The following is a 27249-nucleotide window of genomic DNA, read 5'->3' as shown; positions in this document are numbered from 1 at the left end:
GAATTTGACTGGACAAGTAACCTGATCTAAGCTTGCCCCCTTGAACAGCGTGAGTGTCCATGACCTTCACAGGTCACTTCCAACCCCAATTATTCTCTTATTCTGTTTGTAGACTAGAGCTGTTCATGTCAGTACTTCACAGTCGGAATTTCAAAACTGGGTCCAAAATCCGCCTAAAAACAAATCTCAAAGCTCTAGGACTACAGTCTTCCTTCTGGTACCTTATTTGCTCTGTATTGTTTAGTATGTGCTGACAATGAGAATTCTGACAGGAAAAGAAATGGAGGACCACAACTGTTAACTTCCAACTTCAGCATTTCATGCTTTTGAAAAATTCCTTATGTAATTTTAAATATCCTTTTCATATAGATTAACTGAAAAAAGAAAAAACAATGAAAGGCCAAAAGAAAAGGGCTAAAGTATTTACAGTTAAAGCTATCCATCACGATCTAAATGATTCTTATATTACACTTTTCAGCTTAATTGTAGAATCTGTTTGGAGCATTGACTTCATTGTATGTCTAAACGCATTTCTGAGCACTGAACAAACTGTAAGTAATAGCTGTGAGATCTGCTATGGCCGAGCAAATGACAGTCTGCTTCTCTAGTAGTAAGTGCGAGTGTCTGAAGAAGTAGAAAGAACAAATAAAGTGGTTGAACAAATCACATGTATTTTCACTGGAATTTTCAAAATGATTTTCTGTGATATTCTTCAAATCTGACCACAATTTCCTCACTTTCTTACAGTTCACTCTTGCTTACAAGTTAGAAAACAAAGAAATAACAAAAGAAACCTATGACGTATTTACTGAAAATAAATTATTCCAAATAATGAAATGTAAGCAAAACTTAGAATGATATAGTTTCCTTAAATCTGTGTGTTTTGCTATATATTTTTAGTCCTGTCTCCTCAGGTAGGCATATTTGTGCTACTGAGCTCTCTGTGGGTCCGTCTATCAGTTTTCCAGTAAAATATTTTTTAACACATTTGGCAATTTCAGTTATATTTGAAAGGAAGAAAATGCCTCTAAGACGTTGTCTAGGACATCAAAGTTATCTAGGACATTAACTCTGTACAGTCCATATTAATACTGGCTGCCGGGTGGAGAAGAGAATCCTATATTTTTTTTTGCCTCCAAAGGGGTAAGAAGGACCCAGACACTACACCTCCTGTCTGACAGCTGCTAGTCAGCACACGGGTTCTTTCAACTTGTACATGTTTCTTCATTAGCCAAGGAAGTGCCATTTCTTGCTTGATCAGTACATTTTTGGAAATAAGATTTTTATGGTGCTGGTGGTAGCAGCAGACTAAGAGAAAAACAAAGCCCTCAAAAACCAAGGAGGTAACAGTCCTCATTTCTTAACTGTTTTAGTAATCCTAAACGCTGCTTCATTCTGCTATGCGCAGCTTCTGGATTGCTTCAGATTGTAATGATGCAAATCAAGCAATGAGAAAAAATATTTTGATTTAATAATTATTAATATTTAATAGTAATGAGAATAAAGTAATATGAGAAGAAAAATAAAATAAAAAACTCAATAATTTTGTTAAACTGGGAAGCCTGACTTGGGGTTTCATAAGTTCAGCTGAAATATGTATCTGGTATTAGCTTTGTTTGGGCTTTCTCAGTAACAAATAAAACCACATTTCTTTTGTAGGCATATTTATTTTGAAATGTGAGTTCTGAATTTCAAATAGAAATTCAGTAAATATATAATAAAATTAAAGTAATGATTTTCTACACCCTTTATCCTTAGGCTGACTTGACTTCTGATTTTTGGTGAATAAGCCAGAAATGTGAGGATTTTATTTGCATGGAGAAATGCAAAACTGTTTTAGAAAGCAGGAAGAAAAATGAAATTAAAAGATGGAATAAGAAAAGATGGAAAACTCCGAGTGAAAAGTGAGAGAAGCACATGGGCCTGATTCTTGCTGTGCCATATACAATAAATGACTACTTTGGCCTGGACTGTTCAGATGCTGTATTTCTTGCTGCCAGTATTAGCTGATTAGTTGCTAGGAAATGGAAATCACAATGTTACGACGTGTCTCAAGTATTCATTTCATATTAAGCAGAAAGTTCTTTTTAATACAAAGTCAGGGGACCACTTTAGAAACACAACTTGGAAAGAAGAGACATGCAAGCAGAGAATTTCCTGTGCCTCTGACCAACTTTCATCCTTTGATTCAATCAGAGTTATTTTTGTGCTTTTAAAAGACCACCTGCTGAAAGTGTCACGAAAAAAGGGATGTTGATAAACAAGGACGTAATGGTCCTTGACAGAAGAATATGAATGACTAGAAATGTGTTCTCCTATATAAGCCATATCTGTTACACAAAACTGTGGAGATGTCATTTAATCTGTCTGTATCTTTGTTTTAACTCCCTTTTTCTATCTTGTCCCAGTAAGCTGGAAAGATAATGGTAAAAACAATCTTTAATTTCATGCATGTAGGAAAATGGGGCTTTGCCTCTGTTTCTAGTCACCTATGCAATAAAAATAAGGGATTATCATAGTTTATTTTTGAAATTAACAACACGTGGCATTATTTTTATTATGGCTGTGTATGAACAGATGAAACAAAGAGCCAGGTAAATAAACTGGGGAGACATTTAATCAGATTTTGTGAGATCGCTTATAAGTTTCTAAAAAAACATTCTGTTAAGCATAAAGAGACCTCTATAACTGTTAAGAGTAGACGGCCTTTCTCAAAAATGGCAACACACTTTCTGGAAGTTCTGGGGAAAGCTTACATGAAATAGATCTTCATAAAATCACAGAATCATAGAATGGCTTGAACTGGGGGGGACCTTTAAAATCATCTAGTTCCATCCCTCCTGCCATGAGCAGGGATACCTTCCATCTTCATTTTACTGCTTTTCCTGCTCCTGCACAGCACTAAAACACACTGTTTGTCAGTTATTTCTGGGGTAAGAAGCTGCCAAGGCTGCCCTGAGAGGCCACAGCAAGGGAGCAGTCCATGCCCAGAGCCACACCACCCCCAGCTATATACCAGGTTTACACTGGTAAATTAAAATGGGTCAGGACCTGCTTGCCTTCCCCGAAGGCAAATCATGTGTGCCACTTAAAGTGGACAAATAAAGAAACCACTTACGGCAAAAGTCTTGATGTTTGCAGTCTGTCTTTCAGAGCCTGAGACTGCAGGATGATAAGGTCTGCCAGAAGAGTGTAAAGGAGGAGTTTCACTCACAGGCACCAAAAAGGTTTTCCTGGTTATAGCTGTTGTAAGATATCAAGGACGTATAGTGCTCTTCCACCATCAGAAGAACAAAGTCTAGAAAGAGCTAAAATTTTCTTGGTATGCTTGAGACAGAGCAGTTTCTCGAGAGTAGGTGGAGATCTACAGACTCAGGCTGAAAATGCTGTCTGTCTTCCTGATGAGCTGAAGCAACAACTCTGTGACCCTGCAGAAATGGATGTCTGTTATGGTGTTGTGTTCAAACAGGACTTTGAGCTGAGCCATGCCAATTGGCAGTAATACTGAAGCCAAGCGAAACATTTCCAGTCACTTCCAAATAGCTCCAGTTGCTACTGGTGACTGTATGGTCTTGTGTGTGAGAGCATGACCAAAGAAGAGCACAGCTTTATTAAGAAAACCATCAGAGTCTTGTAAGTCTTGGCATAGCCTTGAGAGGTAAGATCCACAACCTTTTCTGAAGCTAAGACAGTAGGGGGCAATCCAAGTAAATTGGATATAAACGTTGTGTGTGCGCTGAATGCATCTCTTGAATTTAATGGTAGCCATACTCTCCCTTTCTAGAAGGAAATCTGAAAATGAAATGCCATCTCTCTATAACTTATCCTTACACGGAGCACAGGTTTGGCCCTTGCCCAAAACGCCAACCTCACCACAGCAACACAAAAACCTGAAAGGAAGACCATATGATGAAAATGCACATCCTCAGGTGTGCACAGGGGAAGCACGGATATCAGATACATCACTGGGTTCCAGGACAGAAATTTTCCCTGAAGACAAGGCTCAGGTATGGAGTGTGGAGGCAGCTTCTACACACAAGGCACATGGGGAGTTAAAAATAAATGACCCCCCCCCAGCGAACTAAGAAAAATACAGGAGACCAAAAGAAACAGAAAATGGTAAGATTAAAGTTGCACAAGAAGTGCGGAAACAGCAAGGTGCTGATTTTCTTAGCTAGGCAGCTGGGAGAGGACAGTGAAGGGAAGACATCAGGTCAGATAAGTGGGCACTAGTATGGACAGGGGAGCAGTGCATGTGATCACTTTCTGAACACAGCCGGTGAAAAAGTCTCCAGTCCTAGTGAAAAAGTCTCCAGTCCTCACTGCTTGAGGTCCACAGTCATGAGAACTGTAAAGGTGTATGTACATGGGCAGTCATCTGAGAGGAAACCCACAAGCCCACAAGCCAGTGTCTCTCCCTTCATTACCATAGATTTAAGGGCAAAGCACTTTGAGTTACGGTCTCATTACTGAGATTTAATTACTTTTCCTAAATGTTCTGCAGAACATTTACTGGGACATTGCAAAGTATTACAGTATAGTCACAACTTAGGCTCTCAATTACAGGAGAACTAGGCAGGGAAGAAGTTAATTAGAGTCACTGAAGCTTAATCAATTCCTCAGTGTATGCAGGGAAGAGCACACCAACTTTTAGTCCATTTGTGAAGCCACCTTACCTGTTTGCTACAGGTTATTAAAGCCTTCATGCAAAGGAAAGTCAAGGGATGATATTTTAAAATGGCTGTTATTTTGCATTTTCTACAATGGGCTAGACTCTTTTTGCTTCAATCCCATATTTGGCAGACTAAATGTTTTTATGTTTGACTGTTTCTGACTGCCCATCCTTAAGCAGCACTTGATCTCTGAAGGCAAAGTGATTTCGTTTTGGAGCCCCAAACCAGCATCCGATGCCTACTTGCAGGTCAGCCTGCCTAGGCAGACTAGGACTTTCACAACGCAGACTAAAGCTGCAGCTCTTCTGCATTTTTTGTTGCCTGGCTATAATGCCATTCCTGTTTGTACAGTGACCTTCCTTGGGAAGGATGGAGAGGATTTCCAAGCATGTTGGGAAAGCAGAGAATTCACATGATCTGGGAAAATTACAGAAAAATTCTGAAATAAATGAATTCCAATTTAAGTAGGTCAAGTGTAAATATATATATAAATAATCTATATGGGCAGTCACTACAGGAAAAAACCCAGAAGCCAGTTTCTCTCACTTCATTAGCATAGATCTAAGGGCAAAGGCTTTACACTTCAGTGTAAATAAACACCAGTGCAACTACAGAAGAGCTCATTTCCTGGGTGAAATTCATCCCACCCAAAACTGGACAGTAGCCAGATGAATCACTTCCTAAAGTGCTTGTATGACTAGGACACAGGTATGTTGCAAGTTAGTTGTTAATTCCTACCCTCCACTCTCCCTGTGCAGTTAATGGGAAGAGGACTCAATAAGCTCTCAGCCTTGCCCTGTAGTGGTGTTAGCCAAACTCACCGTGTCTGATTCAGCCTGTTGAGGCCAGGCACTTCATTTTTATGATTTACCCTGCCTGCACTGAGTATCTGTTTTAGGCATGCAGAATCCAGACCTGCACGAAGTAGAGGAGGTCAAAACCTAATCACATTAAAATCAATATCCAATTCAGTTCTGCCTGATCTGAACAAAGAACACAGGTTATGTTCCTGAAAAGGAACTGAGTATGCAGGTGCCAGTCTGGAAGGAAAATGAGTAGCAGCTCCTGGAAGCAAATAAAATGTACACGTGAGATCAGTGACATCCAAACGTGTACTGGATAACTTTTTTTTGCTTTGAAACTGAGCGGATACTCAGTTGATACACCTATGCAAGATGGTGGGTGTACATCAAGACTTATGGTAATATAACATACTTTTTCTAAGTCACATTTGTACACCATGTAAAAGAAACCAGGTGCATAAACACAGAGCTGTAAGAGAGAAATTATTTTTCTGAGTGTATTTTAAAAGACTCTCAAATGGGTGTTCTGTTTTACTACAACATAGGCTGAACTTGGGGGAGGATTTCATTATAAGTTACAGAAAGCATGTGTTAAAACATCGTGGCATTTAGAATAAAAAAAATGGCCAAACGAATATCTATAGCAACATGGCATCATCCTTTCTTCTCTTGGCAACAATCATAGAAAAAGTCCTTGTTAAATCAGCCATACTATTAATTCTCAGTTTCCCTTTCGATCTTCTGCCATTGAAAGCAAAATTGATGTAGATATTTCTATGAGTAATATTTTTTGCATATCTGTATCGCAAACGACATTTCCTTTTTTCTGTGACTTCAGTGGCAGATGCATCACGAACGTTTTTGCAACAAAATCTTCAAAATTACCTATTGTGCTAGCAATGTGAAGCAGCATGGGGCGGAGGATCTCCCACCAGCAGATGGCATTCATCCCCTGCAATTCCCGCAGCAGCACCAGCAGGTACTGAACGGTGCACTTGCACCACATCAGCAAGATATGGGGGATCATGTGAGAAGCAGATACTTCACGCTAAATTATTTCCCCGTCATTTGACAAAATGCTCCTTTCAAAGCATTATTTTTTTCCCCCCACCATTTAAGGAAGAGCTCATACATAAGCACTATATAGAAATAGATTTGCCACATCAGAGCAGCAGAATTTCATATTCACTTTACACAGTGGTGTAGGTACTACCTAGTGCAAGCCAGTTTGTCTGGCCCAGTATTTCCTTTATGTAATAGCAACTTTCCATGAAGAAGTGACAGAAGAACCTGACCTTCCTTCTGAGTTCAATAGCACTTTTATTCTACTGTTCATGTTCACAAATACTCTGCTAAAGTAGTAAAACTATCAGTTTAAATGTGTAATAATAATATTAAAGTATTTTATGGTTAGAAATAAATGGCCTATCCTATTTGGTGAAGAGAAAGTAACAGTGGATTCAAATAAGCTTTTTTTTCCTCAAACAAAACTGAGTTTTACCCCCATGAAGGTATGGATTGAGGCATTTGGCAGCTCAGCAACACCATGTTCTTCCTGATGGAAGATGTGGAGACCAGTGATGACTGGTGTTCCTCAGGGGTCAGTACTGGGACAAGCACTATTTAACACCTTTGTTGGCAACACGGACAATGGGATCAAGTGTACCCTCAGCAAGCTTACCGATGACACCAAGCTGAGTGGTGTGGTCAAAAAGCAGGAGGGAAGGTATGATATCCAGAAGGGCCTTGATAGTCTTGACAGGTGGGCCCAAGCAAACTTCATTAAGTTTAGCAAGGTCAAATGCAAAGCCCTGCACATGGGTTGGGGCAATCCCAAGCACAAATACAGGCTGCACAGAGAATGGATTTAGAGCAGCCCTGAGGAGAAAGATTTGGGATTGTTGGTTGATGAGAAGCTCAACATGACCAGGCAGCGTGCACCTGCAGCCCACAAAACTAACCATATCCTGTGCTGCATCAAAGGAATTGTGACCAAGGGAGGTGATTCTCCCCCCCTACTCCACACTTGCGAGACCCCATTTGAATACTATGTTCAGCTCTGGGGCCCCCAGCATAAGAAGGACATGGACCTGTTGGAGTGAATCCAGAGAAGGGCCACAAAGATGATGAGAGGGTTAGAGCACCTCTCCTATGAAGACAGGCTGAAAGAGTTGGGGTGGTTCAGCCTGGAGAAGAGAAGGCTCCGGGGAGACCTTGTAGCAGCTTCCCAGTACCTAAAGGGGCCTACAGGAAAGCTGGAGAGGGACTTTTTACAAGGGCATGTAGTGATAGGACAAGGGGGAATGGCTTTAAACTGAAAGAGGGTGGGTTTAGGTGAGATATGAGGAAGAAATTCTTTACCGTGAGGGCGGTGAGGCACTGGCACAGGCTGCCCAGAGCAGCTGTGGCTGCCCCATCCCTGGCAGTGCTCAAGGCCAGGCTGGATGGGGCTGTGACCAACCTGGTCTGGTGGGAGGTGTCCCTGCCCGTGGCAGGGGGGTTGGAACTAGATGGTCTTTAAGATGTTTTACAACCCAAACCATTCTATGATTCTATGCTTCATTCTGTGCATCAGACAGAAGTGCTGGGATGCGAGGCCAAACGTGCAGCTGCCCTGAGTGCTGACACCGTTCACCCACAGACCTGCCGAGTGGGAAAGGGCAGCCTCACTGCACTGATGCACTGGCTATTAAGACAACAATTATATAGGAAAAGAAAATGGAGTATGCAAGTGGACACACAAATATAGGCCAATGAAGGAAAACAAAACGAAAGAGCAAGCAATCTAATTTCCAATGAAAAAAACAAATGAAATGCAACGCACACTGGTATCTCATCTGCATTTTCAGTACTGTGCTTACAATGACATTAAAAGCAGGTATTACCTGTTCTAAGAGATTCTGAAGCCTCTCTATTTCACAGTCTATTACAAATTTCTTTTCTTGCCTTCGGTCCAGATCTTCTAAAAGCCGTCTGTAACTGGCATCATTAAAATTCTCCACACAGATGGCACTGACTTGCCAGCTATTTTGTCCTGCTTTTTCCATAATAGCTTGAAGTATTGAATAACCTAAAAGAAAAGGATACAATACACTTGTAACACAATCATTACATTTTTTGAATAGGAATTATCCTTAATCAATATTATATTTCTTAATATTTGCTCCAGCAGGGAAGGGAATAAGAGACTTTTTGTATCACTACCTATGCTGCTAGCCATGATCAGCGTATGAACGGTATGCAATTAACAAAATTACAATTGCTGTGATCGGAATGTTTGGAATGATTCTCAGAATTATGGATATTCTTCATATGATTTATACACACAAAGTCTTCCAGTCAGGCATTCAGCTTCTCATATTGGTTCTGTAAAGGTTTCTATATCCAGGCATTTCACAACACAGCACACTTCACCAGAAGTATTTGTATGCTACTAAAGCAGTATGTTAGGCATGCAAAAGCTTTGCTTTTTTTGTTTTTGGCAGGTTTGGGTGGGTTTGACAGCATTTCATACAAGAAGCTTTTAATGCTTTTTAGTAAGAATTCATTTTTTCATTTACTTATGCATATATATATGCGTGTCAGTATAGATGTGTGAATAGAAATTATCTCGATCCGTTTCAGAGATTCTGTATAGCTTTAATCAATGCATACAAAGTGATTAGAGGTCAACGAATGAAGGGCACCACAGAAGCATTAATTACTACTACTGGCAGGATTATTGCTCTTTATCATTATCAGTATTTGATGCCCCCTCGGTCATCTGTGAGCCCATTCACAGAAGGGAAAGGCAGCATCCTCTCAGAAGGCTCCACCTGAACCTGTAGGGCAGGTTTCTTGCCTGCAGCCTCAGTGTGCCCTGGCCCACCAGCCATTCGCCTTTTTCCCTTTCCTAATTTTCTCTCACTGGGGATGTGCAGTACAGAGGCAGGAGTGAAGCTTGTGACATATCTTAGGACAGCTTGCAAGTCTAGTCTTGACTTGCCCCACCAATTCTTTAAGTAGGAGGCATGTATTATTCCATCTTTTACCTAGAGTAAATGGGGAATTTGTTTGAAGCAATGAAGACTGCACACTTCAGATCCAGAGTTAACATTTAAGAAAGACAAAAAGGACAGATATGTTTGTCAGTAATATATTGATGCAAATGATACAATTCAGAGAAGGTCGCCCTATTACAACATAAAATATTGTGGCTTTTTACTTGTTATCTGGCTGAATTTTCCCCACTAGCTTTGAACGAAAGATTTCATCTCTTGAAAACTGTCCTCAGTGATGCAGCTTCACAGTGGTGGCTCCTTTCTGCCTTCAACAAGAGGGTGCCACGTCTGAGTGCAGTGACCCCCTGCTGTCATTTTAATGCACTTGAAGATGCCACTGTGTGACAGATTCCATGTAGGAAGCACTATCAGATACTCCCGCAGATTGCAAGAGGAATCTTTGTAAGTCACATTTCAGAAAGAGTACTTTTGAGTGTGCTGTTGCTAACTAATGCATTATCAGAAGAGCTACAAAACCACCAAAACCTGAGTTTGCCTCCAGTAAAATAAAAGTAGACAATATTTTTATCAGAATATGAAGATTTTAGGGCCCATAAGAAACTAATTCTGTCATAAATCTAGGAGTAGCTATTTTTCTTCTGGCTCCTACAACATCTGCAGCCCTAGAAATACTAACCTAAAATCTGTATTTTCTTACAATCATGACACTATGGACCCGCGGTCTGAAATAAACATTTATTATTTGTTTTCTCCAATTCAGATGACACGTTTGAGAAAAGAATACAATTATAATCAATACATAACATGCATAACATATTTTATTGTATAGATGAGACATTTTATGAAACAGTATTTTATCTTAGGAAATTAATTCAAATACTTGATGTATTGAGTATTGAAACATTTCTGTACTCAGCATGTATTTTTAACCTGATGACTGTTATTTTTTTCAAAGAACCATACAGCTTTCCTGTCAATTGCTGCATAATTATTCTGCTTTTCCTGTTGCTATATTCAATCTCCTTTTTTGCCTGTAATTATCTCTGCGAATCATGACAAGACTCTTTCCCAAACATTGTATTTCTTGCTTCATTTCCTATTCATTTCCATATATAGACATACATTAAAACTACTCCAGTGTTACAGGGGTTCCTACTTCATTTATACTGTAACTTTGACTTGATCTTTGCTACTAAGGCAGTCAACATTTACTTAATTCAGCTTCCTGACACAAATTAACATTCTCTTTGATTCAGAATGAATGGTGTTTGAAACAGCAATTGACATCCCCTCATTCCTTCCTTACTTCACTTGAACAACTTTACTAAGATGTATTTTGAACACACTGGGAATTTATCCCAGCATAAAGCATGACAAATATCAGACAAACACATAGAAAAGCTTTTCTTCTACCTTGGATCAACTTTGACTTGACACATTTCATTAGCAACTGCCTTCATTTAAGCATTTGAAGTTCCTGTAGCTTCTTGTCAGTAGTTAGCACTCAGATGTGGGTTTTCATGTTAGCATGTCTTTCACATACAGCACAATACAGCTAAATAGGTAGTAACTGGATATGGTGCAACATCTCCATCAAAAGAACTCAGAATCTCTGTGCAAGTAATCAGGAGCATAGTCATCTATTCAGTGTGCAGGAACAATTTCTAATATAACAGACTGACAAGGGTGGAGTTTATGCAGAATGAATAAGGGCATTCACAGGCTCAGTTGGCATAAAAATTAGACATGCTGAGAAGAATGCTTATTTGTCCAAAATAATTGGCTACAGCTGACAGTAAAAAAACAGTTGTATGTAGTGCTGTGAACATTTTATAAGGCAAAAAACCCGGAAACTAACCTGGGGTAACTCTCAGAAACTGAGTGCAGCATCTCTATTTAGACAAAATTCTTGAACCTCAGAAAGGTGTTTGCCCAAGTAAAGCCAGCAGACATGAATCTTACAGCTGCCTCCTAAAAGGTATTTATTTTCTGGTTATCTGCTGTTTATCCTCAGTTATGCTACAGGCAGATGAATGATTCATTTTCTGGAATACATTCTATCCCATGTGTTGGGGAATACTATTTGTTGCATAAAAGCAAACTAAAAAACCCATGCTAACTCTTATCAGCTGAGCTACACAATGTTTTTCAAAACAACATTATTAAAAAGAATGTTTAGGACTATGCCACTAAATAAAAAGGCACGTTCTCACAAATCCATATAGTAACACTTCCTCACCAACTAATTCAACCTTGAAATGCAGATAACTCATTTATCAGAAAATACAAATTATTGTGTCCAAACACAACCAGTTGAAGCCTGCAAGTCTGCATCAACAAGCTCCTGGTCCTTCCCAGAGTGTTTGGGGTTTTTTTTGGTGTTTGTGGGGTTTTTTTGTTTGTTTATTTGTTTTGTTTTGTTATAATAGCAAATCTATGAACAAGATAAAACAGCAATACAACTGCTTGAAAACACAGAAGTCCTTCCCAAATGCAAAGATGCTATATGCAAGAATGGTGTCTTTTTCCTTTTTATGGGACTATGATTCTGGAGATTTTTCCTCAAATGACCTGGGATGAGAAGTCTGTCAACTGCTTTTTCTAGGTCATTACTCAAATGCAGATACTACTGACAACTGCTTAAGGACTGGTAATACCAATTCCACCTCAATATACTGGAACCAAACCAGAAACAGAAAGTCTGCAAAGATTTAATTTTTTTGATTCCTTCTCTCATTGCTTTTCTGTTTCCTGGTCAGGTGGAATTGTGATGATCTAAGATGTTGCTAATTTATTTCAAAAAAGATACCACACAATCATCATGTTGGGGAAAAAAACCCAAACAAACAACAAACATGACAATGAAAGAGTTACTCTATTGGTTTCCTGTAAAATCAGAGCTGGAGATGCCTACTGCAAAAAAATCTATGTATTGGGGTTGATATTACAGCTAAATACTTTACACAGAAAATATCAGAATTTTTTTAACCTTCCTTCCCTCATTCCACACTCCACAGGCATTCTTCCATGACAAAATGCATGAACTACACAAAACCAATGTCAGATGTGCACCTAGTCTTACATCTGTTTAGAGAGAGGTCAGTATTTCAGAGAGACCTGGGTATCTTCTGGAGGCTGATGCGTGAACGTGGACAATTCTCATATTTAAGAACGTGTGGCAAGTGCAGGACCTTGGGAGCCCTGAATTTCCTCCTAGTCACTGCAACATTGCTGTCAATAGAGCCTATACACAACCACCTTCCACCCAAGTAGTTGAAATAATGAGTAATCTTTTTGATTTTAAAAGTTCAGTGGCCTTTCAGGTTTTTTTTTTTTGTCTTCTGCTCTACCAGCTAGGCTTTCCCCTATCCAATTTTAAATCAGCAGCCAATGACTTAATTTCATTTATTTCCATTTAAATGAAAAGTAAAATCTAAATCTCTTCAGTGTTTTCAGAATAAGCTAAAGAGATAGAGGAGCATTTTCTTGACTTATTTTTCTGCTGGAATGCACAAGGTTGGCTTGTTTCCTTCTCTTTCTTTCCTCCCTCCCCCCCCCCCCCCCCGCCTTTTTCTTCTTGCTTTGCCTGCTTGCTTTCACCAGAAATATTTCAGTGATAAATTACAGTGTAATAATTAAATTTCAATAACCTTCAGCTTCCAGCAGACTTTTCATTTTGCAAATCCATTTCTCCTGCCCCTGTAAGTGCAGGCAATCATTCCTGATGGTCTTACCACAGGACAGATAGCGAAGTGGCTGCTTGCTCCAAACAGTAGCACCCCCATTAATAATTCTCATTTTGGAACTATTGTGCAGGAAGTAACTTATTATTAATTTTCTGCGATGAAGAGGATACAGTATTTACATATTATTATTGTATTTTAATCTGGCTAGCAGACTGACAATACTGAATGACACAAGTTAACATGTTAATATACTTGGAAATGGCATATGCAATATATTTGTTATGGCCCCCAGGAGTAGAAAACATCTCTGACAAACATGGGTCTTTTCCAAAGATGGGCATCATACACTGCACATTACTGAAATGCAAATTAATTTTCTTCTTTTGCTGGCCCAATTAACTTTCAAATAGGAATTGATCCCATTCCCAAGATTAGCTACGATCCCAACAGCTGCAGACACTGAAATGCTGGAGCTGTTTTATGAAAGCTATTTCCATCTATTGGAATTCGTATTAGGATCAGTAGAAGAAATAAATTTGTTATAAATCCAACACATAGCAGAAGTGAAGAATAAATGATCGAATCATCTGGTATGGATAAGCCAATATATTTGACATTCAGGATTGAATTCATGTCACTTAACTCTAGCTGTCTATAAAGTGTTTGTCTAAGTTAATCATCCAAGCTTTCAAAGGAGAGACTTATACCCCATAAAAAAAAGCATTTTTTTTGTCTTACGTATCTGTCTCAGAGGTGCTTTTCCCTTTCTCCAGTGAATACTGAAGGAGTCTAGACATGAGGCTTAGTGAAAATACCTACCATTTATTTACCAAAATTGGTGAGATGAATACAGATACTACAGTGATGAAAACCATATAAGAAATTTACAGTAGGAGTGAGGCATGATTGTACATTCAATCAGTAACTACAAAGACACAAACTCAGGTATATTTTAGTTTTCCTCATGATGGTTAATACCTTTTTATTAACATATGGTTTTGTTTCAAATTTTTGGTCAGTATACAGCTTCTAGAACTCAAATACAACCAGTAAGATTTACAAGCTCTTTCATATAACTTTTAACATATGATAACTCATTCGCATGCCCGATTTTCTCTGCATTTGGAGTGGGACATTCAACAGAAAGTACATACAAACCGGTCAATTTAGATAACAGAGTGAAAGCTAGAACTACAGGTGTGTTCTCAGTCCTTCTTGGGCCTAATTCACAGAAATGACACACAGATTGGAAAATAAGACAGGGAACTCAAGAAATAATCCCATCTATTCCTCTCTATCCCTCCATTCCTCAAGACAGATAAATTGTATTTAAATCATTCTAGACAGATATCTTTTTTTGTCCTTAAAAATCTCTAAAGAGGATTCTGTAACTTCCTAGGTAATATATTCATTGCTTAATTATCCTTATCATTAGAGATGCTTCCTAAAGCTAACCCAAGTCTCCCCTGGCGTAATTTAAAGCAACTCATTCTTGTCCTATCTCTAGTAGACCTGGAGAACAGTTTGTTCCCTTCATCTTTAAAGCAATTCTTTATGTAACTGAAGACTGCTATTTCATTTCTTTTCTATCTGCACTTCTCTTGCTGAAACATGATTCTTTCAGGTCTTCCTTGTGGAACGCCCTTTAGTCCAGATTCTGAGAATGTTCCTTGCTTTCCTCTGGATATGTTGTAGTTGATCCAAGTATTTCCCGAAGTAAGTTAGTGAAAAAGTGATGTATTTAAAAAAATGTATTACAAAGTATGCATAGTCATTTAAATGTATTGTCTGCAAGTTTAACAAATGTATTCTGTATTTCCTCATCCAAGTCATTAGTAAAGAGACTGAGAAAGACTGCAACCAGAACGGATCACTACTTAATACCTTCTTATTTGACAGGGAACCTCATGAGTTCAAGTGTGTGACCAGTGTCTGACATACGTTCTAGAAATCTCATCAAGACAAAATTTCTTTAGTTCATTGTGGTGGGTTGACCTTGGCTGGATGCCAGGTGCCCACCAAGCTGCTCTATCACTCTCCCTCATCAACTGGAGGTGGGGCTGGAGAAAAAAGTGACCAAAGGTTTGCGGGTCAAGATAAGGCCAGGGAGAGATCACTCAGCAATTAATGTCATGGGCAAAACAGACACAGCTTGGGGAAATTAATTTAATTTACTACCAATCAAATCAGAATAGGATAATGAGAAACAAAACTAAATTGTAAAACGCCTTCCCCGCACCCCTCCCTCCCTCCCGGGCTCGGCTTCGCTCCCCATTTTCCCTCCCCCCCCGCCGGCCCTGCCCGCAGCCCGGCCCCGGCCCGGGCTCCTCCCCGCGGGGCCACGGGCCCTGCCCGGAGCCGGCCCCAGCGCGGCCCCCGCGGGTCCCGGCCCCCTGCGGGCACCCCCTGCCCGGGCTGCGGGGGGGAGCTGCTCCCCCGCGGGCTCCGTGGGCTGGGGGCACAGCCTGCCCCGCCGGGGCTGCCCCGCGGGCTGGGGGAGCCGCTGCTGCGGCGCCCGGAGCCCCCCGGCCCCCCTGCACCGCCCGGGGCTGCGGGGCTGCTGCGCTCGCACGGTCCCGCTCCCCTCTCGCCGCGGCGGCTCTTGCGCTGCAGCTTCTCCCCCTTCTTCAGCACACGAGCCGGGGGGCTCCCGCCGTCGCTGGGGGCTCGGCCTCGGCCAGCGGTGGGTCTGTCCTGGAGCCGGCTGGCACCGGCCCCATCGGGCATGGGGGAGCTTCCAGCAGCTTCTCACCAAAGCCGCCCCGTGCCCACCCCGCTACCAACACCTTGCCAGGCAAACGCAATCCACTCGGCAAAATTTCATGCAAACTGTGTAAAGAAATTGTATTATAAGGAGAGAGCTACTATTTCCCCGATGTCTATGAAACCCATTACTTTGTAACAGAAGGAAATTCGCTTTGTCTCAGATGATTTGTTCCCGAAAAATCCATGTTTGGGTTTATTTAGCTTTCCAAATTCTATGTACTTTCAAATATATCTGTTACGATGTAGGCTGTGAACTAAGTCACTGAAACTATCAATTACCAGGATAATTTTATTACAAACAGTTCTGAAACAAACCTGACGAAATAATGGATCCAGTTTAGCAATCTCCTCTGTCACTGTTTTGCTTCAAAGATTTAGAATCTTTGATGATAAAGGAAGTTACCTTTATAATCTGAGTTTGTGTTTCTAGCCTCCCTGAGACCTGTGACCTTGAATATTTTCTCGGTGTTGCGTGACACCTCCAAAACAAGCTGTAGCAGTGGTTTATGGTCAGGCTTTCAGTCTTTCTCTCCCTTGATCTTGTAGAGACTGGTACCCATGCAACTTCATCTGTTCTATTTAAGAATCCTTCTTTCATGAGAAGGTCATAAAGCTACAAGAAAATGTGGTCAATATATTGCAACCGTGACCCTTTTTTATTTTTTATTTTTTTTTAAAAAAGTCTTAAGCGGAGCAACATTGTCTTAAGTTATACGCTTTCAAGTAAGCATATGGGAGAAGGTTTGGCTTACTCCACAATGGGAATTCATGATCAAAGATTCAGGCTACGTCAGGTCTCATTGTATGCTACACCCACTGTGCAGCAAGTTTTTTCCCCTTCTTTGCATTTTAGAGTCTGCAGCCTTCATACAAAATAGACTGTAAAGGTATCTCATCAAATTGCCAAGTGATAAAGATGAGTAGAAACTGGAGAGGGACTGAAGAAAAGCCCTGTTTTTGAAGGCAGTCTGATACTCTTCCTTCTGCTTTCACAGCTCTCAGATACCATTACCCCTCGTACTTCACTAAATGCCTTCAGACTAACGTCAATGTCCAATAACCTTTCTTATCACGAGCAGGCATGGAGGTTAATACATCCAAGCATACTTACAGATATATGCCAAAAGTACATTTATGCACCTTGTTAGCATTTTATATTTCCTTTGCTTTTATTTGTTTATTATTTAGCTGTACCAAAGCGTGCAGCTAGAAGTGGCTCTGGTGAGAAATCTTTGGATCCTCTGAAATTTACAAGCAGGAAGGAAGTCACATTCTTAGCAAATTTTAGCAGATTCTTACTATAGAACTTTGAATGCTAAATCAGAAACTGTACGTAATTATGGTGTTATCAGAACCTCACAAACTATTACCTTAAAAACACAGCAATTAAGCCACTGAGTGGAAAAAAAACACCAACGAAGCAGGTGTTAGGCTTACTCTCCATCAAACCAGCATTTTAAACTAACTATAGAGGCTGCATAGTCTCTCTGAATAACCAGTTATCTGATATGTCATCCTGGGCATATCGTTAGGGCTAATGTCTATCAGTATTTTTTTAAAAAGGAGAGATAGCAGGGAAAAATGAACTTATTTTTGAAGAAAATGCAGTATGTTCAAACATTTTACTTATTACCTTATTTCTTCTTTTTGCTATTTATTTGACAAATATCCAGCTTAGTTGTAAATATTCCTTGCTTTTATATATTATAGCTTAAACTCTTCTTCTTTAGTGCAATGCCTTAAAGACAAAATTCTTCATTTCACTAAAACCTATAGTCTGTAACATTGATACTAATAAATTATCTTTCTTATACTGTATCTTCATTGATGCAAAGCTATTTTCCAGAAATTGCTAGCTTCCCAAAAACTTAACACTGTAGGCTCAATTTAATATTTTTTTTTCCCCTGTGATTTTACACAATTGTATGTAGACCTTTATGAAAATTACATCCAAAAGAACCATGTCAAAGAACATTAAGACTGCAAGCTAAAGCACTTAAGAGCTGCTATATCTTAAAATTAGCAGTAACCTATATGTACTCTAATTAATGTATTACGGTGCTATGTTTAATTATATTGCCACGTACTACTTTTTCCCCCACAAGGTATCTGCCTCAGTCTGTGCATGAGATACCTGTGCTCTAGGACAGAACTGACTGTGGGTACTAAATGAGGATCTTGATGTTAGAACTTTTGTCTCCTTTCTATAGGGATCTGTTAGAAGACTAGTTTTTACTACAAAGTATCTGACAAACTGCCTAGTGACATTAATGCAGTGTAACTTCTAATACATATGTGCGAGAAAAATGCAAGAGCATCTTCAGACTGAAACGAGAGACATTCACACAAAGAAGCCTTCATTTTAAGAGTTGCAAACAATTCTATCTCTATGCACATATAGCCATGTCCATATTTCTTGGTGGCTACACAGCAGGTAATTTATAGGACCTTACTCCTTCTCTAAGTTCTACTTGTAGATCCCAGGCACATTATTTCTGATTTTAAATTTCAGTTGTGTTAAGATCTTTTTAAAATCTATATTCTCAGGTATTTAACTTTTTCAGAAAAATGTAACATCTTGGGAATACAAGCTTTAAAATTTGGATACTATGATTATAATATGGTTACCTTTTGATTGAAACAAGTGTAAAATGAGTATTACTATTTCTTCGAAACTGACACTAAAAATTTATTAAAAGTTGATTGCCACCCCCAGTAAGCAACTATTAAATTGGAGATAAGCCTAAAGATCTATGCTTTTCTTCCAGTTCCTAAAATGCCTGGGGAGGTTTAGATTGGATACTAGGGGAAAAAAAAAAGTCACTGAAACACTGAAAGAGTTGTCAAGCATTGGAACAGGCTGCTCAGGGAGGTGGTTGAGTCACCATGCCTTGAGGTATTTAAAAGACATGGAGAAGGGGTGCATAGGGACAACTTTAGCAGTGGATTTAGCAGTGTTAGGTTTGGACTCGATGATCTTAAAGGTCTTTTTCAACCTAAATGATTCAGTCATTCTATGATTCTATGACAGACACTAAATAATCTTGCACCTCCCAGACACTTCATCTGAGGGACTGCAACTATCAAGTAAATACTGAAAACAGCTCATAATCTGAGTTTCTTAAAAAGAACAAAATCCTACAAGAAAATAAAAAAGAGAAATCATTTTAGTAAGTTCTTCTAAATGCTCCAAGACATAATGAGCATATGTATACATGTGCATAAAAGTAAAAACATATATAAGTATGTATATATGTAAATATTTTATGTGAATCTGTGCAAAACAGCATGCAAAGAAGTGTCAGAATTTTTAAACGAGGCAAATCACAGAACCACAGAATGTTTTGGGTTGGAAGGGATCTTAAAGATCATCTAGTCCAATGCCCCTGCCATGGGCAGGGACACCTTCCACTAGACCGGGTCGTTTAAAGCCCCATCCAACCTGACCTTGAATGTTTTCAGGGATGGGGCATCTACAACCTCTTTGGGCAACCTGTCCAGTGTCTCACCACCCTCATCATAAAAAATGAATAAACAGGGATTGTTTCAGCTCCTTTTAGCCTCTTCTCCCTCTTCTTACTCTCCTCCGAATAGAACGCTTAACCTTGAGGGGTAAAAGGCACTTAATAACTTTGTCTCATTTGAGTGTCTTCACAAAGATTGCTGTCCCAGTCAGAGATACACAGAACTGACCTTTTCCAGTGATGCTGTAAGTAAACCAGCTAATGCAACATCTAGATACTTGCATAGAGAGAAACAGGGAAGAGGAAGACTACAATGACATGATCTTCATGAAGGACACTGGACTACTCCTACATGACTAAATCTCTTCCTGGTGTTCACATTAAAAAATTAAAGCTAAAATATTAGACAGAGTTCAAAGAAGCAATTGCAGCCAATATATAAAACATGTCTTAAAGTAAGAGACACACAGGAGGAATCTCAACTGAAAATTTGATGGCTAAGTCTGAGCTAGTTAGTCTGGTATCCTTCTGCAGGTAGTGGAGGGAAACAGACACCTTCTGATGGCAATTCATAAAACCTCTCATCATCTGACTCACGTATTTTCAGGGGAGAAGAAACTCCTCCATGTTTATAATGAAAAATCCCAATATTATTGTATCTCAGGTTCAAAGCCATGAATGCTATTAACATAGTATTGTGCATATGTAAAAAAGCAGGACTAAAACCAGCCTGCAATATTAGCAAAGTATCTGCTGCTCACATGCCTTTTAATTTAAGTTCTTCCATTTTGTATCTACATTTTACATATGAAGATACAACTTTTCCTTTAAGTAGAATTAAAAGTTAGGTTACTTTTATGCTTGTCTTGTGGAGGATGGGCAGCTACACATAGGTTTCCTTTGATTTTTCTGGTGAAGGGATTTGCATACAATTACAGAGACAATTTCAGTTCCTAGCAGGAACAAACACAGGATGAAGTAAGTACTCACCATATGATTAGACTAATTTATTACATCCCACTGAGGCAAGCTATATTCCAAGAAGTAATCACAAACTGATGTTCAGAGCTCTGGTAGAATAAATATATTTAATAATTCAAATTAAATTTCAGCTGCAGGAACTGACATTTAGTGGGAAACATGGAAATGGGCAAGGTATAATGAAAAGATAACAGGTAAAAGAATACAGACATTAAAAGCTGTGATTGACCTGTCTGAAAACAAGCCAGGATAGAAAACTGTGATAAAATCCTGGCAAATTTATTGTATTAAATATATGTTGATTTATGTTGATTTGGACCTTGGTTAGTTTTAACTGACCTTGGCATTAATGTCTGAAAATGAACATGGTGACCAGTCAATAACTGCTCCATAAAAGTTAAAAGCCTCCGACGTTTCATTATACAATGGCACTTGCGTTGACCATTTTGAAAGCAAATGGTCTTAAGAATGTTGTTAATTTTAGAGCTGGGTATTTTTCTCGCCCTGAGCAGCTGTTTATTCACAGAAAAGTGCACTCTGGTGACATCCCAAGCCTTAATGAATACAAGTGAGTTTCTCCGCATAGGACTCTCCAGAAGAAAGAATTAGAAAGGTTTCAAAAAAGTGGGAACAGCATCTAATAAAAATGGACATTTCTTAAATATTTCTGTTTAGGGCATCTTCATGAATAGAAACAAAAGGCACAATTTTGTATCTGCATATCTGTTACCCAGGAGAGCAGTGGTAGCGATATAGCATCTCCCTCCACAAGAAAGCACAGGACTCTGCATGTATCACCGGCTGCCCCCGAGTCCACTGTGTCACGATCATTAGGACTGAGAGTGTCCTGGGTGGTTTAGTCTTCATCTCTCCATCTGGAGTAGCTCCACAGCATAAAAACAACGCTAAAATATACACCAAGGCAGAGAAAGACAGAGAAAATTACTGTGCAGCATGGTACAAAGAATATGTGTCAGAGAGGTGGGAAACTTTTATTGCAATCTTTGCTTCAGTGGCTAAGTAGTTTATAAAAGAATATCCAAAAAAGCCGCAGAGGATGTGGAAATTGGCTGCAAAAACTTCAGGAAGTGAAGAACAGATACAACAGAGAGACACTCTGTATCTGAGAGAATGAGAAGTGAGAATCCAGTAACTGCTCAATAGATATAAAGTACTTTATAAGTCCTAGAACATATGTTTATTTTAGACATTTAGGCGTTTAGGCATTTTAGACTGTAACAAGTTGAAAATAAAACAGTAAATAGGGTCCAATTTCAGTTATACTCATGTAAAACAAAGAGAATCCCAATTTCACTGATTTTTTTGAGGTTCCCACCACTGTACTTGGAAATTAAAATCTATTCCTGAAAAAGCTATAGGAGATGATAATCCATCTCAGTGTACAATATTATTTAATCTATCTTGACTTCTCTTAAAAACTGCTGCCTGGAACAACTCTATGCTTACTGCTCAAAAACTACTGTGAAAAAAACCTGCTGCCCACTAGTACTTTTTTATGGTTTTGCTTCTGCTTCCACTGCCTTTTTCAATGTGACTGACAAGATGGTATTTCATAATAGAGCACCTTAAACACTATAAATTACCTCAATTGTCTTATTTTCCTCAAGAGACACAGGTAGGTTTGAATTTTCCAGTCTGCTTAATGCAGTAATGTCCAGCCTTTTCTACCTGAGGGCTGAAACATTATTCCAAAAAGGTCAGTGGGCCACAATTAATACTTCAGGGCACTTTCTCTGGAAACGGAGTGGAAGGGAAGAGACACCACACCCAGCTCTTTGCTGGGGATCCTTAAGTGTCTCCAGGAGACCAGGTTACAGCTGTACTATTGCATACAGTTCCCTAAGCGCAGTGTGTTTTGCTTGTCTTACTGAAGTTATGCCCACTGGCACCCCGAAGGAACGCTCACACAGCAGCTCTGGCCTGACTCCAGGCTGGGATGTACGTGGTACGATCTCCCAAGGTATGAAAGGCAGGGTGACATCATTCGTCTTGCTGAAGTTACTTGCTAAATCAGGTTCCAAATCATTGAGCCAGATCTCAGGCTAATTATTTACAAATAAACAAACATCACCATTACAGAAACGGGACACTTGCCTATGCGCCTTATGAGATGGTTTCATGAGAGACAATTTGCACAGATAAAAGCAGCAGCAGGAGTTTCCCTGCTGAGCTGTTAACACTGAAGATCATACAAAGACAACAATCTCAATATTTACACACCACAGAACATTTACACCAAACAACCGTATAAGAAGTTGTATGTAGACCCTGCTGCAGTTGGAAGGAGGGTTTGAATTTGCAAAGCGCTCATGTCTGGTGTTTCCCCCCACCAAGACCCCTGTCCCGGGTCCAGGCTGCTCCCGTGGGCTGGAGCTACTCTGAAGTACCATGTTGTAGGTGTCTCCCGAGGTTGTTCATGACAAACACAAAGAAGAGATTTTTCCTTAATATAACAAAGCAGATATAAAACATCTATTCATGGAAGAATATAAGATATCAGTTTTGCTTACATTTAGCATTCTATTGATGATGGCATCTTGACTTGTCTATCACTGAATGAACACTTAAAAAACCCGTAATGGCTTAATTTAGAAATGTATTTGTGCAAGAAAAAGAGTTGTAGTAACTTGATAGATTTTTCTTCCAGGTTTTATCTCTGTCTGAAAATGTTAATATTCACTATGTAGCTTTCATCTCCACGGTAGTTTAAATGAACAAGCCCTTTTTCTGCAAAAGAGTCTGGTATTAATTCATTTTCATGATTAAAAAGGTTATTCTGATCCTGAGACAACTATCATGAGATATGAGATGGGCTTGTACCATCCACCCAATGACAGAGAATGTGGATAAAATTTTAGGCACCCTGTTACGAATAATTGTTTGTATTTACATAAATAATGTTGTGATCAAAGGCATCATTATCCTAGGTACTGCACAAAGTATGTATGCAGAAAAAGTCTCAAAAAAGACTTTGGAAACCAAATAGACTTGGAGGTAGGGCAAGTGGTTTATTCCTACTTTTATTTTTAATTACGTCCACAAGATATTTCAAAAGCATTTTCTGCACTTATCAGTATGCATATAAAACAACTTGCTTTCACATGAATATTCAGTATTTAATTTAAAAATATGATGATCAAAATATACAATGTAATACAAATTAGACATATATTTGAATGTGCATTTATTTTTTATTTTTATTAATACTAATATTTCTTTCAAAATATATTTACGAGTACATGGTTTAGCTAATTTACTCGGCATTCTCCTTTCAGTCATTCTTTTGCAAATGTTGCAGATAAGTCACTGCACTGTCCATATTCTAAGCGGCATTTTCACAGAAAAAGAACTTGAGAAATACTGCAAATACTTCTTTTTTTTTGGATTACTTTCAACAGATAGGAAAATCCTGTTGCATAACTCATAAAATATTTGTATTTACTTCAGTTGGAACTATTCATAGGAGAAGAAATTGGTCCAGTATTTGAAATCTGATGTCATTAAAATTTGAGAGCATTTAATTCCAAAACCCATTTAACACATTCGCTGGATTTTAAGTGTGCAACTAATTCTGTCCCAGGTGAAAATGTGATCGACATGAAGTTAAAGTAAAAGCTAACAGCGAGTAAGATAGCAACACGAGATCCTGGTATGGACACAAAAACTTTACAGCTGGAAGGCAGGCAGGCAGGCAGGGGCCCCTGCTTTGTGGGACTAGTACTGTACACTACAACTGCAGTCCTGTCACAAAGCATATTATATGTTATAGATGAATTTGAGTAATAAACATCACAAATCACAGTCTGGACTGGAACCAATGTTTTGTCCTTATGTTAAATCTTACCTTGATATACTTTCCAGAAATAGATTTTTCCACTTTTTAGACTGAATGTTCACTTCTCTGTGCAACTTTCTCTTGAGTATCATTCATACATATATTCAGTTTCACAACATCAGGATGGTCACAACATGTGACACAGTTTTGGTACATCAAAATTACAGTTTAAAAAGCTACTACTGCATACGTTTTATGATCATTTCAAAAAGATATGAAGCGACAGATTTTGATTTTTAAATGACATGCCTTATTTACAAACTGAACACTTAAAACCTGACTAAACATGTCTACCATAAATTAAACATAGGTTTTTCTCTTCAGAATTCATGACACTTTTAACAGTTCATTGTCACCATGCCAGTATGTCGACATTATCTGTATCCTGGCAGAGGAGAACTACGTGGGTGAAATGTATGACATATTCAATGGACTGCAATAGCAAAAGCCCTTTTCTACTCTGGAACGATCTCTGTCACTTAATATCCAAGATAGTCAATAACTGGGTAGGAAAGAAACTTTAACAAAACCTACCCTGCTGACAAACACTACAAAACATTTACCAGGGAGATGTTAGAATTTATTAAAGATAACTTGCAGCAAACTGACATTTCAACATTCAGTTTGAATAGCAACTTTCTTTGTTGGTACAGTAACTGGCTCCAGGCATGCTCCAGGCTTGCATGTCTACTGAAACCCAGAACGAATTGAACTTGTGGTCTCATGCCACTCAAAACTAGTAACAGAAAAGTTCTTTATGCTGCAAGACAGTAATACTCAAATCTGAAAGCTACACTGTTCTTTAAATAACTCTTCATATCTTATTGCACATTCTTACCTAATAGCCACACTTCTTCATTACACTGTGTATTTGGCACTTCAAAGGTTTTCTGTTCTGCAGATTTATTACAATTAAAGTTTTACAAAGTCAGCTACAGGTATCCTGCCCTGATGCATTTAAGATGTGTAATTAAAATGTGGTAAAATGCCTAATGTTCCTACGTTAAGAAAGCCTGTACCAATGCTTGTGTCATCCTTGGGAACTTCCATCTACATCCTGGAAAGGCTTCTGAGTATCTGCTTTTCTACAGTAACCCTAATGATAGCAGACATGGCCAAATGCTAGTTCCCATAAATGTCACAGGTCAAGTTCCACAACAATGTAACTTGCAGTACAAGCTACACATATGGGACAAACTTACAAAGTATGACTTGTAAAGAATGAACTTACAAGGTACTGTTAGTCACTTGAAAACCAAATATGCTTAAAAATTAAATTTTATAATAGATTGGCACTTTGTGGGTTTGCAAAATGTCTGGATTTGCCAACAAAGTGGAAAAGAAACTTTAGCAGGAAACAAGGCATTCGTAAGAGCAGGTGACAAAGTGGGCACAACTTACAACTAAGCATAATGGTATTTTCTTCTCCTGATAATTGTTCCTTTTGTCTTTTCAGGATTTGCAAGCTATCTTCATGGTATACTCTCCCTGAGGACGAAATCCATAGAGCATTAGAGTACATCGTTGTATTTACAGGGATTTATAGGCACCTTAGTGAAATTTCAGGAATCCAGATCCATAGACTTATCGTTACATCTGATTATCTGTTTTATGGTGCTATTTTTTTTATTTAAATGCTTCTTTTCAACAAAAACGAAGACTTCAGCCACAAACATAACGTATTCACATCAAAAGGTAAAAATTATGTGGGAAGTGCCCAACAGATTGGCAAATAATCATACATTCTATTACTGTACAATAGGGTTAAAGAAACAATTATATTCAACAATTTCTTTCTTATTTTTCAGAAAACAGTGCCAAGCTACTCCAAGTGTCAAGCCACTCCAACATTGATATGAAGGATTAGCTAAAGACTGAAGTAATCAAGTCCAAAGATACTGATGACAATAATAGAAAAACTGTGAGTGCTCCTCGTTATGTGGCACAGGTACATTACCTTGAGTTAAAGCCTCCTCCAATTCTATAGATGATCTCGAGGTCACTTGAAACCCTAACATTGATTCTGTGATTCTGTGATTATTGTGACTCTTGCCTGCACTCAAATATGCTGAATTATGAAAAGGGAGATAATAAACCTTTTTATGCTATTTAGTCCCACCTCATCTCTAACAATTCAATAGAGAATTTCATCTGGTGCTTTTCCTTGCAATCTGACAGAGGGCTTGTTTCTGGCATCCGTAAGCAGCTGGGCTCAAACCTGTCATCCAGTCCTTCCTGGATGCCTGCTGCATCCTCTCTGTAATTTCCCTGCAAGCAGGCCTTGGTACCTCACTAACCATCCCACTAGGGTATGTGGATCCTGTGCACACTATGGATGAAAAAATGTGAAACTAAAAGCAGATATATATATTTTTTTTTTGTATGCATAGTCCTAATGAACCCCAAAGTACTTACAGTAATCTACTGGGGGAATTCAGTCAATTATATGGCAATCCAGGTAAAATACACAGTCAGTAAGGTAGAAAATGCTTTTCAAAGTGGCTTTTGCTGATTAACAATTTATTTTTTTTATTCAAGAGGCTGGCGCATTTTGGTAGTCAAAACCCCAGTTTCTTTTAATCCAACAAGTAAAACATAACACCCCAAAGGAACCGCAAGAAAAGAAAAGGTCTTCCTGAAAATATTGTTAGGTATCAGGGATGGAATGAAATCCAAAGGGAAATCAATTCATTTCCTAAAAGCCCTGTCAAAGACTGGTCTATCTAACAAAGGAGCAGGGTTACTTGACCCCAGCAAGCAGAAGAACTCCCCTACATCTAGTGAGATACAGTAAGAAACAGACGGGCAAATTGTATGAAAGGGTCAGGCAACTCATTTTCAGAAACTGACTTTTTCTTGACAAGTACAGAAAATCCTGACAGTTGTTTTTTATCTTCTCAGCATCCTGATCTTTTACCTTAGTGGTCTTTCTGGAGAGACAATATTACTGACCCTCAGTTTACAAAATTAAATCCTAGACATCCATGGAGAATTTGAACAGGATCACTTTGTATTTATC

At 38.9% G+C, this 27249-nt stretch overlaps 1 protein-coding gene across 3 annotated transcripts in view; it reads right to left on the bottom strand.

Moving 5' to 3' along the window:
* Window positions 1-27249, bottom strand: part of GRIA4 (glutamate ionotropic receptor AMPA type subunit 4) — a 240641-nt gene that overhangs the window by 88143 nt on the left and 125249 nt on the right. For all 3 annotated transcript variants that reach the window (XM_037377767.1, XM_037377768.1, XM_037377769.1), the window contains exon 4: window positions 8362-8546. In XM_037377767.1, the coding sequence (XP_037233664.1) occupies window positions 8362-8546 (185 nt within the window). The remainder of the gene's footprint in view (window positions 1-8361; window positions 8547-27249) is intronic.

The sequence above is a fragment of the Falco rusticolus genome, chromosome 2 (genome assembly GCF_015220075.1).
Source record: "Falco rusticolus isolate bFalRus1 chromosome 2, bFalRus1.pri, whole genome shotgun sequence".
NCBI lineage: Eukaryota > Metazoa > Chordata > Aves > Falconiformes > Falconidae > Falco > Falco rusticolus.
The sequence above is the reverse complement of the archived record's forward strand: the minus strand, read 5'-3'. Positions and strand labels throughout refer to the sequence as shown.